The sequence below is a fragment of the Ischnura elegans genome, chromosome 6 (assembly GCF_921293095.1).
Source record: "Ischnura elegans chromosome 6, ioIscEleg1.1, whole genome shotgun sequence".
In the NCBI taxonomy this organism is placed as follows: domain Eukaryota; kingdom Metazoa; phylum Arthropoda; class Insecta; order Odonata; family Coenagrionidae; genus Ischnura; species Ischnura elegans.
Genome location: NC_060251.1, coordinates 111803863 through 111818314, shown reverse-complemented (window position 1 = coordinate 111818314; position 14452 = coordinate 111803863). Strand labels below are relative to the sequence as shown.

General features: G+C 40.9%; 1 protein-coding gene across 2 annotated transcripts in view; it reads right to left on the bottom strand.

Annotated features, from left to right (window-relative positions):
- Positions 1-14452, bottom strand: part of LOC124161507 (netrin receptor UNC5B) — a 794019-nt gene that overhangs the window by 381726 nt on the left and 397841 nt on the right. For both annotated transcript variants that reach the window (XM_046537844.1, XM_046537846.1), the window contains exons 3-5: positions 9355-9702; positions 5558-5817; positions 4219-4396 (exon numbers count right to left, since the gene is read on the bottom strand). In XM_046537844.1, coding sequence (XP_046393800.1) covers positions 4219-4396; positions 5558-5817; positions 9355-9702 — 786 coding nt within the window. The remainder of the gene's footprint in view (positions 1-4218; positions 4397-5557; positions 5818-9354; positions 9703-14452) is intronic.

Here is a 14452-nt window from a genome sequence, read left to right as displayed (position 1 = left end):
AACCAGATTTGAATAAAAAAATGTCTATGTGGATAATATCACCACGTTCTCCCAAAAATTACACAATCTATCCTCATGGGGGAAAACGGACAAAGTAGCAAGGGCATCAGGAAGCGAATTGCACAAGTAAAGGAGGCGTTCGTGAACAGGAAGGAGCTTCTGAGAGGATCGTTATGCAAGAGTTTAAAGAAAAGGTTAGTGAAGAGTTTGATTTGGAGTGTAGCGCTCCACGGTGCGGAAACGTGGACACTTAGGAAGGAGGACGAGAGAAGATTGGAGACATTCGAGATGTGGGTATGGAGAAGAATAGAGAAGGTGAAATGGACGGAGAGGAAAAGGAACGACGAAGTTCTGGACATGGTGAGTGAGGGGAGGCAGCTTTTAGATGAGATACGGAGGAGACAGGAGGCATGGATGGAGTAAGTGCTTAGCGGGGAGGGGATGTTGAAAATGGTGTAAGAGGGTAGAGTGTTAGGGAAACGAGGGAGGGGAAAGAAAAGAATAGGATTTTTAGATAGATTGAAAGGGATTAGGCCTTCCATTGAATTAAAGAAGACAGTACTGGAAGGAAAGGGAGGCTTTCAGATCACTTCTTGAACACTCCATGAAAACCTTCCTTAATGGGTAGAATACTATAATAATAATAATAATCCTCGTGGGGACTGCAGATATGACTAGGATAGCAAGAAAGATGGATGCATGTTTTAACGAGTGAGGATATACGTGGGCATTTACTTCGCTCGTCCTTCACACCAATGCAGTGACTGGGTTAGCAGGTGCAAGGAAAACTCAGGCGCTAATTGATGACCGGCTCACGCAACGAGAAGACGCGTGCGCCTGTAGCATTACAGCACGGGCGGTCAACTAAGGCACGCCCAACCCTAAACCACCCCTGCAGCCATTTCCATGCCGACGAAAACAGGGGCGCATCCATAAATCCAACGCCTCGGCAGCACCACGGAACACCACGGGCCATTCTGTATCGATCTCTCCCCGGAACACAATCCGAACACACACGGGTCTCGCACACGCAAGTGAGAAAGGTTTATTCTACTGGCTCCCTTTCCCCCCGAGGGCGAAATAATGCCGCAACACGGATACAATTCTTTTCCGTTTGCTCACGCATTCCTCCTATACCTCGTCGCTCTGGAGACGTCGGAGGGGGGGAAGGGGGCATTGCGAAATTCGGAAAGACAGACGGACGGCCACCGCGAAAACGGCGATTTGTGGCTTTCCAAAGCGTGTCTTCTCTCGGCTAACCGCGGTCCACACAGGCGGACATGAATCGCAGGAATTTTAACTCTCGCCTTTGCGGGCACAGAATCCACGTGGTCCATAACAGAAAGAAGCGGATCTTCTTTATTAATTGCACTTCAAATATATGATCGTGCTTTAGAACTGTACATGATAAGCCTGACTTCGTTTTTCTAAACAAAATATTTATTGAAACAACCTCGGTATTGAAGTAAGACTTAATCTTCAGATAGATGGAATTAAACAGACTTCGTGAGAGACTGTAGATAGACAGACAGGTTGATAGACTTTATCCTGGAGATGAAGTCTACCTACCTTTGTTATCATCCTTAAAATCAAATCTTATTTCGCAACTTATTTTCAATAAAGATTTTGGTGTGGAACATCGAAGCCATTATTCTCATTAACAAGACGAATCTGTTACATAAAGTCGCGCCAGATTTCGTCTATAAAGCTTCAAAACTCAATGAGGCACTATAAGCAATGAAAATTATAAAATAAAATTCGATTATAATAGCTCATATTAGCACTTCGTGGTGTTGCACAGATGGTGCACTAAGTATCCACCTCATGAAATTTCTAGATCCGGCAGAAAGAATTAATTAAGAGCGATATTTTTTCCGAACGGATAGGTATGGGAATCCGTTTATCAAACGAAAAATTAAGAACTTGACTCGGTGATAGGTGGATAGACTCGCAAGTCACATTACCTCAACCGCGAATCCCCATGCCCTTTCTTCCTTTCTTTTTCTATTCTTGTTTTTTTTAATGGCTGCTGTCATAACAGCCCCCGCCACAAGTCTACTGAGGCGGTTTGCGGCGTGTTTCACGGATATAGATGAGGAAAAGTAGCCGTTTTACCTCAACTAGACAGAGATACAATCAAACCCAATAAAAATAGGAGAAAGAACAAGGCCTCACATGGAGCAGAGAATGGGATGGGAAGAGTGTACGGAAGGGGGTGAGAGAGGATGAGAAGAAGAGCAAGGAGGATAAGGGATGTTCCCTCATTCCCATTTTTTTCATCCCCCCAGGATCAACTCCCTCTCCCCCTCCCGCCCCGAGGGGGTTGCAAAGGGTAGGGTGGCCCAGAATCCACTTTACGCGCTAGAGTGTTTCCGCCACGCGGCAGGAAAAATGTAAACCCGCGACACGGAGGGGGGAAGGGTTCGCAGGAAGTGACGTGTGTGTGTGTGTTTGTTGGGGGAAATGATGGCTAAAAAATCCTACCCCTCCATCCAAAGGGAATCCCACGGGGAAATGTGTTGAACTGCTCCACGCTTACCTACTCCTCACTGAGAACGCTGAATAAAAGGAAGATCCTGAAATTTCATAAGGGATTTTCTCGTGATGCTACAAGTTAGAGATGGACACCTTGGAGGAAATTTTTTTCATTCGAATCTAAATAAAAGTGAAAAAGTATTTCAATAACTTGATAGAAGGCGCTTTTCATAATATATCGTATTCATTTTAAACTGTCTTACTGTCATATTTTTAATTACCTTTTACACATAATTAACTCATCCTTTCAGCTACTTCAGCAGTTTCCTAATAAGTCCCCAAAATATAGGTGCCTCGCCTCGCCGGAATTTCTGTTTTAGTTGTACTCCACTAGTCCCAACCGTTTTGGCCGTCTCCTGTGGGTTTCTAATATTTTCATTTCACGTAAGTTTTATAATGTTTATTAATAGCTTTGCAGGTGGAAAACTATTTAGGGGGAAGGGATATATAATAAAGGTGTTCGATTGCATAGGTGTTGCACTAAGTACCTACCTCATTAAATTTCTAGATCCGGCAGAAAGAATGAATTAAGAGCGATATTTTTTCCGAATGGATAGGTATGGAAATCCGTTTATCAAACGAAAAATTAAGAACTTCACTCAGTGATTGGCGGATAGACTCGCAAGTCACATTACCTCGACCCCGAATCCCCACGTCCTTTCTTCCTTTATTTTCCTATTCTTATTTTTTTAATGGCTGTTGTCATAACAGCCCCCGCCACAGGTCTACTGAGGCGTATCTAGTGTAGGAACAAATGTTTTGAAAGCAGTGCATATTTCTCCGGTACAATGTAAACTAAAAGGTCAGAGGATAGGTCTTTCCTGTTAAAAATTTAATGCACCAAAGGGAAAAAAGTGTGAAAAACGTTTTCTATACGATAATTTTTTTAAGTTTCACGGGAAAAACCGTATTTTTTCCCATCACACAGCAGATACTGAAATCTCATGCTGAGTGCTCCCAATGGATTATTTATTTCTATTATTTCTATATAACGGCCATTGGAAAGAACGGATGAGTATCGACACAATATTCCCACTCTGACTACATTATAAAATTCAGGGTTTTTTCCAGGTTTTCACGGTCTAAATATCATCAAATTCACGATTTGTAGACAAGACATTTTAGGCATAAATATTGATCACGTAACAATCATCGGCCGTCCGTTAACTAAAAATTTAACAAACCCAACAGATGCCTTGAATGCAAACGCAGCAATGACAGTGCTATCTCGTATGACCTCACCCATCGTTAGCAAAATTCATGTCCGGCTAAAGGGTGTGAGTGGGAAAATGGAGAGAGCAGGGTGGCAGGGAAGTGAAGAAGTGCCTGATTTTCTGCCATGGTTAACGTCTTCCAATCGCAGGCTTAAGGTCAATGCGCTGTCACGGCACACGGACCAATTAATAGTTGCGCTTTCGAATACACGTGTGCAGGTAAATGCGTGGACAGTATCTGCACGTGACTCGACCTTGAAACATGATCGAAATATCGATTTTTCTTTAATTCCGTCTATCTTAGTACTATAATCAAATTTGAGAGATTTTTAAGGTTATATGACGAAATTCACGGCTATTTACAGGTTTTTTTCACGGTAGACGAAATTCACGGCTTATTCACGGTTTTAAGGTTTTCACGGTTGAGTGGGAACCCTGCCGGACAGCAATATTTCTGGCTAGTACTCACATGCGACGTCGACGAGTGCGGATCGGCTGCGGAGTGATCCCCGTGGCGAGGAGGCCAAGCAGTCGCAGCGGAAGCCAGACTCGCCGAAGAACTCCTCGACGTCGTTGCGCGTGATACTGGCCCTCGCCTCGGCCACGCGGCGACCGCTCTCCGGATCCACCAGCGACGAGTACGACACCTGGACAAACATTAAACACGCGATTAAGGGATGCTCGTAATAACTGTCTGGCATAGAAGAAAGGAAATTATTCATCAATCCAATTCAGGAATAATAACATATAAGGATGCAGATATATATAAAAAGAGAGATATTATAATTTATTTATTTAATTATTTATTGGTTTTTATTGTTTTCCCAACAACATAATTACACGAAAAACACAATTGATAGAAAGTATATAAACATAATACAAAAAAGGATAGGAAAACCAAGGCTTGAAGAGGTGAAAGAGTTTTGCTATTTTGGAATTCGAACGATGGACGAAGCAAGGAAGAAATGGTCAATAAAATAGCACCAGCGAAGAGGGCTTTATACAAAAAGAACCTTACTTGCATCTGAATATATATTAATATAGAAGAAAGGAAAAAATTCATCATAAGATCATATGGATCATGCTTCTTCCAGGGAGCGCGGCTTCGACGTTAACAGGTGCACAGAAGTCAAGGGTGGATATGTGAAGAAACCTAAGAATGACTAAGACAAAATGGATGGATAGAGAAAGCAATGTAAGGAAGTGTAAGAAAGAGTGAAAGATAAGAGACAACATAAGGCGTAATGGTATGGTTAAGATAAAGGATAAGTGACCGGAAGGAAAGGCAAAGGACGGCCACGAATAAGCCAGACGTGACAAATCATGATGGGTGCAAAATAAATACGTAAATGTGAAATTGTTAGCTAATAGTTAAGCAAAGTGGAGACCTTCTTCGAACTTATATACGGATTGATGACTCACAATAGTGAATATTTTAGCATAAAAATAGTCTTGATCGTAACACATTACCATTGCTAAAATAAAAAAGGATTGCACCATAGAGGCAAACCAGGATCCATTTCAAGGAGGCATTAAATAGATTCTCCAAAATGAATCACGTTTTCAAAACACTTTACGAAAAGTGTAATAACTGAAAATAGTTTCTTTTTGAAATTATAGCTGATACTTATAACGTAAAACGAATTAAATAAAGTAAATGCAGCTTAAGCCGGTTACTTTTGCTTCGCATTCAACCCCTCTCTGCACGTAATCTTATAATTATTTACACTAAATCTTTCCTTGGGGTAAGAGTGAATGACCCCGTTCACACGAAATGCGATTTCTTCTTTTTTTTCTGCGGCGCTCACCTGTCTCTCGCGCAGTGCTTCCCCGTTGCATCGGAAGGTGACGCGGATGGCGTTGGCGGCCCTGCACGTCAGAGTGGCCGGCTTCCCCCTGACGACGTACGCGTCCTCCGGCTCCTCCACCCACTCGGGCTGCTGCGACGCCGAGGGCAGGGAAGACGTGAGGGCGCTGGGCGCCACCTGGTGCACGCGGCGGTGAAGCAGGTGGTGCGCGAGGTGCTCCCGGGAACGGTGTCCAGGCAACAGGGCACCACCATCCACACCTATGAGGAGAAATTGCACCGTTAAGGAAGAACATTTTTAGAGAGAACTTTTTATGAGTTCCGAAATCCACCTCACACTCATTTCGTATAAATACGCAATGCAACAGAAGTTGACCCGGTACGCCAACACCATGGCATCGATTAAAATGGCAAAAGGTGCAGCTGCAGCTATACCCCCCCCTCTTAAAAGTCCGCAGCTAGCGTTAAAAACTAAAAAAAAAGTCCTCTACACAGCTATGATTAGACCAGTAGTCACGTACGGTTACCCCGCTTAGGGTTCAATCGCACACACCCACTTACGAAAACTTGAAGCCCTCCAAAACCGGGCTTTAAGAACAATCACAGGCGCAACTTGGTACGTCCGCAACACATACATACACAATAACCAACACATTAAAACAATACCACAGTTCCTACATGACACCGCAAAAGCCTTTGAAGACTCCCTACAGAAAACACAAAATACACTATAAACACCAATCTGGACATATCAAGAAAATCCTCACTTCAAATATTACAGATCAAGAAGAGCAATTACTCACCCTACACAGTAAAACAAAAATACCCATGTTAACTCATTAACGCCAATTACACAATATGCCGAAAGCGGATTACCAGCAACAGCTGAATATCAGGTTACCACACATGCGTTGTGTTGTGTAGATAACTATTTTCGAAAAAGCATGTTTACTTCCATTAATTCTACCACCCGAATACGAAAATGATACAGATATAACCCACAGCTTTGGTGAAAATCGTACGTTTAGCAACTTTAGTGTGATATATATAGCTCACACTTAACTATACATTATCTGTAAAAACACATAATTTACTGATGTCAATACATATTTAGAGCTGAACTTCTTAATACACATGGAAGACGTTTTTTACGAATGCAATAATGTTCATCTTGTATTTTGTACCAAAAAGGTCCACCTTATAGACAACAAAAACTGTTACGAATATTTACAAAATATGTTCTTGTTTTAATTCATCGTATATTCATAAATTGCAAATGTGAACGATTTATGAAAAAAAACGGTAGGTTATAACGTGAATCTATAGTCATTTTCGTATTCAGGAAATGAAATTACGACAAGAACAAAATTTATGAAAAACGTATTTATGGACTAATAATTTGTCGCGTAGAGTGTTTTGCTGCAATACATGTATCATACTTTCGGAGATATTTCTAAAAAAAGTTTTCCACAAAATTCGCTCAATAGATTGAGAATTAAATTTGCAAGAGATAATCACTTAACGTCCCATGGAGGCAAAAAGCGCGGTAGGATCAAAGAGTACCTTTGCATATTTGATAGGCAGTGCTAACCATTCCACTCACGAATTCCAGACCTATTCACGGAGACGATCTGTGAGAACCATTCACTTTTCCTACGCCGTTCCCTTTAAGCTGCACGCGTATAATTTATAAAGCTTTTCTCGACCTCAGAGGCGGAGGAAAAGCGCTATTGGATCAGCAAACCAAAGGGCCCCATGAATAGAGCGAAAAGAGGTGAATAATGTATCCAACGAAATGCGAGCTCACTTTCAAAGAGAGCGTAGGTTGTAGGTTGAAATCCTAATAGAATTCCAAGGTAGGAACTTAATTATATATTCTAAGCATTATAAAAGAGAATAAAGTTATGAATTACACCGAAAATAACAGTCACACAATCAATTAACTGCGAATAAATAACAAAAATGGTCTCTACCACATGAAATAGAGTTACCGTAAGAAGTTACCGTACCTATTTTGCGGACTGCGAACTCCTAAAATACCCTCTTTTGCGATCTACTGGTCCTTTCTTATATAACAAGACTAGGGCTGCAAATATTTTATCACCACCCAAAATTTATGCATTTTAATTATTATATTTATCAAGCAATCGCTTCTTATAGCTCATGAAGAGTTTTGCACCATTTTATCCCAGTCATCTTTACGTCGTTCAAAGGAAAAAGTGGATAACCCGCCATCAAAACTATTGGTGCTATTTCTTTCGCATTGATGTTTTAAAGTGCGACGAAAATTATTATTGCTTCCCGGTAATATTTGCCTAACATTCCATCATAATTGATACATTTGCTTTTCTCCTGCATTAAAATTTAAAGTGAAATTAGATTGGCGCCTAAATTAAGGCTTGTGCATCTTCAAGTAACCATAGCACCAAAGTCATTAACGATCTAACAACGGAAGATACATCTAGCGACGATCACCGCTAGATGTCTCTTTCGTTGAAGGCAGGTCGTAAATTGTCATATAAGATCACTGTCCTACGTCGCCGAGTGAACTTGAAATCTGTTTTACTTGACAATGCTGCTTTAGAGAATGGCCTCTCGAAGGGATTAATTCTCAGCAACCACAAAGACTCTAAAGCACTGTGTCCACTGGAGACGTAGCTAAAGAGTCCAACTTATCTACGTGTCCAAAGTCACTTCTTATATTCAGTGTTTACTGCGCAGTTGACGTATTTTTATAACAATGCATGTATTTCTAAGATTTTGCAGTAGGTCAACTATTTATTTCTCAGGAAGGATATACGAGAGTCCAGTCTAATGTGGTACTGCGTGAGAGACCACCCTCAGAGGCAACGTGCGATAAGTTTCGGAGACTTCAACTGCTGACAGTGGACACGCATGCTTCCAGACTCTCGAGAACAAGTCTCAGAATAGGGTTTTCTTCATCGAAGAAAACGAAAGGCATTGATTGCGATTCGTTACCCACCAGTAGTGCATTCATAATATACAAATTATTTGGTTTTAGAATTCCCAGTTTAGACGAATGGCAATGGTCAATTTTAACCGCATTTGAAAAAGGCCAGATTGGCGCCCATGCGATGCCACTCCACGTGACGTCACAGGGACCTAGTTTCTATACGAGTAGATGGGAGTTTTACATTGTCTGAGATTACTAATGCATACATGAGGCACAGAGCTAGGGAAAACATCTCTTAATAATCACATATTAAAACTTCCTATGGTCGGAAAGTTTCCTTCGCTTGATAAGATATTAATAATCCTTATTTATGGGTACTCTTCTACCTGCTAGCAGCCTCCATCGCAGTGGCACACATATACTCGCCCCAAGGTCACCTCACACGGCGACAGCGGGAAACATAATGACGTCACACGGGCTTTTCCCTGCATTCATACTTAGCCGTTGAGTTTTCGCGCGCTTGAAAATTTTCACTTTTCATTTAATCGCGAAAAATAGATATCGTCATTTCAAAATCTAAAAGCATGAAATGCGCACTCCAGGAGTAATAATCTTTCGATTTAGGCAATAAAAAAAATAATAGGAAACCAACCTATTCGAAACAATGTCTTTCTTTCGAGGCTCTTCTCAGATCTCATAATATTTATAGTGCTCTTATTTACGATCATTTTCCTCCAGTGGACACATTGAGGTATGTCTCCAAGACTCGGAGACCTTTCAGAAGTTAAGGCTAGCCTTTAATGGACACAGTTTTGAGATAAATCTCAAAGATCAAGTCTAGCGATTTGGTCCCCAGTGGACGAATAGCTAAAACTCAGACTCACCTCCGTCAGGAGTGAGAGACGTGGAGGCGGACGAAGAAGCATCTTTGCCTTCTGGGCTTGGGGCCGCAGGCTTGCTCCCAGAGGGGCCCTTGCTGCCCCCAATGGGGCCTTTGCCCCCCAACAGGAGGGCCCCTCCGCCACCGGCCTCCTTGTATCCTTCCTTGCCGGCTCCGCCTCCCTCTTCCTCCTCCTCGAAGAAGTCTTCGTCGTCTTCATCTTCGTCTTCGTCGTCGCCTTCTTCATCGTCGCCTTCTTCATGGACGTCCGTCGCGTCCATGGTGCGAGGAATCTCAGGGCCCTCCTCCGAATCGTCCACGGAGGACGGACGCTGCGGCGACGAACCCGCCCCTGCCGGACGAAAAAAGGAACACACAAAAATTAAGTAAATTGGCCCGTGAAACGAAGTCATTTTTTAAGGACTTCTAATTTTTAAACTCCTCTTGCCACTAAAACGAAAGTTGCTAGAATTCATAATTTTTAAGGAAACAATGAATTAGTATCATCCCAAAGAGATATATGGTTGAAAAATGAATCTATCGAGGTTGGGGGATGATAATTAAGTATGAAGCAAGGAGGATATGGATAAGGCAAAAAAGAAATGAGGCATGGGTAAGCGAGCTTTAGAACGATTCGATGAAACCACACATGATCGTGAGACAAAACGCTCGCATAGCTTGAGGCACGAAAAAAGACGTGAAAAGCATCACATCAACTAAGATCATTGTTTTTAATAAAATCTGAAATAATACTTTTGATATTCTCCTGTCCTGAAAATATAAGTCCCAGAAATGGATAAAGCATTAAGGAACAGAAAAAAGGTGTCTACTTATAATTATTATTATAGGGGGAGGAATACCACACTTCAAAGCATCCAAAAGAACAGTATTTTTTAAGTAAAATCCCAATCCCTTTAGATTCCTTTTATGGGGAAGAAACATGAGCTGAAGCCTATCCATCATTTACAATGTAAACACTTTGGCAGGTTATGAATCTCATTTATTAATCTTCGTGCCCAAACTGGAGTTCAGTCCACCCATTCCTATTCATTGTTGTTCCCACCGTCCATCCATTCCTAGGCAACCCACGCGCCCCCTCTTGCTTCTAACGGTTTAGTTGACCACTTCCAGCCTCAGTCGTTCGCCTCCACACTTAATATACTATCACCGATTTCATTGGAAACTTTTTTGAATGCCCCTTGTTAAGCATCCTCAGAGAAAGATTCATGTTTCTTCCCGAGAGAGAGGGGTCCTTCGGTTGGAGGAGGGACACAAGAGCACCCACGCGCATTGCAGACACGACTCCCTGCAGCCTTCACCTTCAGCGGTGGAGTCACTTATCACGTGGGCACCGAGAGGCCAGGGGTCATCCCAACCCCCCCTGAAGTGCATGGGATACGCCCCAAGGGGGGGGGGGAGTGTTAAATGCGACGAAGGCACTAAACAGGGGTCCATTGTATTCAAATATCAGACTCGTTCACGCTCGGGCATCATGGGGGATGGGTCGGGGGTCTGTGCTGGGTGGGGCGAGGCGGTTGGCGTTCTCTAAAAAGGCCTTTGGGAGTTGTGGCGTGGATAAGGAGTCTCGATATGGCGGGAGGGGGGCGGAGGAGGGGTGAGGTGAGGTCACGTGACAGGAGGAGAGATGACACTCGTATCTTAGCATAGGCTGAGGCGATGAACCAAATTATATATTTGCCACTTTGCAATTATTGTTTCGGGCTTTATTTAACGAAAAATATATACGAAAATTTTACAAAAATTTATAAATATATTTTCCGTTCGTTCAGATTGGCTGAAGTCATATTTTAAAATGGAAAAGAATGAGGGATTGTCGCAATGTGTTTTGGGATATCCTCTAACTTAGTCTCTGAAAAGGTTGACAACTAAATGAATCACGAATTTAAAGTCAATAAAAATATGACCTGTGAGCCCAAAAAAATATTTTTTGTCATTCCTACTCAATATCAGCGCCTCCCGGCACATGCTGATATATCGATGGAAGAGTAAACGATTCCAATCGTGTCAGTCAAAATACCGAGTTTGAAGCAATCTGTGGTCACAGCAAGTGGAACAAATAGTTCTTTTAACTTGACAAGAAGAGAGAAACTTCTCGAATCTCTGACACGAAGATAACTTTAACCTTTCTTTATAGAGTGCAATTAATCGAAGTAATCTCCGGAGTAATCTTTCCCAAAACTATCATTATTTTTGGTTATATTGTGTGTGAGTAATTCGTGCTGTAGGTATGTTCTGAGGGCATGAAGACTTATTTAGGTTTGAAGAGTGGGTTCCGTGTAAAATTCTCTTCAAAGCGTGAGGAGCCGGTCAGCTGTCCACCCTGGAAACTTCAACTAACCCAAATATGTCTTCACCCATTAGGGTAGTTTCCTTCATCAAAGAAAACGAAAGGCATTGATTGCGATTCGTTACCCACCATAAATGTATTCATAATATACAAATTTTTTGGTTTTAGAAATCCCAGTTTAGACGAATGATAATAGCCAATTTGAACCCTAATTGAAAAGGCCAGATTGGCGGCCATGCGATGCCGCTCCACGTGACGTCACAGGAACCTAGTTTCTATACGAGTAGATAGGAGTTTTACGTCGTCTGAGATTACCAATGCATGCATGAGGCACAGAGCTAAGGGAAACATCTCTTAATAACCACCTATTAAAACTGCCTAAGGTCGGAAAGTTTCCTTCGTTTGATAGGGTATTAATAAACCTTATTTAAGCCAAGCGCTACCTGCTAGCAGGAAACTTCTGTCATCACACATAGCATAACAATGCAATGGATTTCCGAAAAACATGATCCCATCACCTCTGGTTGCTTCGCAAGAACTATTTCATTTTTAAAATAATATGAGGATATAATAATATTGTTTTTATTTATTATTAGAACCTTTTAAAACAAGATAAAGTGACCATCACTAAAATATAAATGTAATTCTGATTTTTAAAAACTGAAGCAATATTTGCTACAGCATAAGAATTATTTGAAAAACTAAATTACGTAATTTAATGAAAATAGTATTTTAAATAGCACAGTTAAAAAAAAATAATGAGACAACCGTGGGTAATAATGCATGTACAGTGTAGTCGGGGTCGATGTCGCACCAAATTCAAGCAAATAGGAGGCGTAACTGTTTATGTACGCGATCTAATTTTGGAATGAAAAACAAAGAGCGAGCTCAACCAGAGTGAGAATTGGTGGACACGGGCAAGAAGAGGGTGAGCTATCATAAAAGGAGGGAATAACATAAAGAGGGAACATGTGGGTGACGACTAATCCGACAAGCGCCTACGCCCTCATCGATACGTGCAAATAAGGCATTGGGGATTGTGTTTTTGGGAAAAGCTGAGGTCATCCGTGCCATTGACGAAAGGTTAGGGGGAAACGAGGCGTGGGCATTGTTACAACTTCGCACTTGTAAACGATTTTTATCGCTGTGTACTACTAAAAAAACGCTGAGTTACAGTGTAGTCATCATCATGAATTAAATATAAGTATTTTATACATGAACATGACAGCACTGAGTTCTGTTCTGACGGATCGTGAAAAAGTATGCATTGAATAATAAAAAAATAAATTCAATAAAACGTTTAATATAAGACACGGTCTCAGGCGTTATTTTGTGGAATTGATTCATTATAGAATAAAATAAAATAACTTTGTTTTATTCCACACTTTATTCAAAATAGCACGACCCCGGTTTCAACATCTAGTGTTATCATCAGGTTGATAATAGCATGATGATCCTGATGATAACATTAGATGTTGAAACCCGGGTCGTGCTATTTAAAATAAAGTGTGGAATAAAACTAAGTTATTTTATTGGTGATAGTTTTCCGGGTTCATTCCGCGTTGATTCGCATTTTGTCCACAACTTTTGTGAAAAACTATCTCCAATCAACTCACCGCGGAAGCCTCCGTAAAAAGTTATTTTATTTTATTCGATAAAACGGATATACATCTCTGACAAAAGTAAATAAATATCAAAATGTTAGATGACTGCATTAGATTTTTAAGAAATATTTTCGGTACACATAAGTTATAACTAAGAAAACTGAGGAATAAAAGAGAGGTACGTTACATTTTCCAGAAATTATGACAGACACGATCAGGAATAGTTTCCACTTCGATCGATTTATTATCGCGTGAGCTAGGAAGCGATGGTGCTGAGTAAGAACGACAAAAGAGTATTTTTTAAGGGCTCACATATGATAAATAACTGGTGCAAAAGCGCTATTCATTCAAGTATCAACTTTTACTGAGACTAAGGTACAAGAAATTTCAAAACACGATCTAAAAATCCCTCAAGTTTTCTGTCAATCAAGTGGTATTTCCATAAATAAATCCAGATTTTTTTCTATAATTATTCTATAAATTTAATTCCATCAATAATAATTTTGGCAAATTTTCAACTAAAATAGATTACCGTATTTACGCAACGTGTCCACTAATGCTATTCTCTCCTCACTCTTCATCCCTAATCTCACTACCCATAGGCTCACAGCTGATTTTAAACTTATTTATAAGATCCTCAATTCCACTATCGACTGCCCTGCATTGCTCTCTTTTATCAATTTAAAAGTTTCACCCCGCCCTATCCGTTCTCATCCCCTAATCCACATGCCCATTCCGAGAATTTCACTCACTAAACGTTCGTTTTTCTACCACATTACTTCTGTGTTGAACTCACTCCCTCCACACATAGACCCCTTTGCACTTCCATTGAAATTCTACATAAGCCTTTCAACACCCTATCTGTCACCGAAGTATGCTATACCTGCAGATTCTTGTTGTCCTCTTGTATTTGTAAATATAATTATTATTTTCTACTTGTAATATTGCTTCTTCCTCCTCTAATTTAAGTATTGTTACCTGGCCACTATAAAATGGCAACTATATACTGTATGTGGTTCTCTTTCTTTAAAATAAAAATAAAATATAAAAAATCGGGGTAGGTGCGATATGACATTTATCAGTTCCATATGACTTGAATATAAGGAATAGTGGAAAGAACGATATTCTGTCATCCAGATAGTCCGAGATATACGTGAGGGGATTGCAGGAGGAGAGGACATTGTGAATGC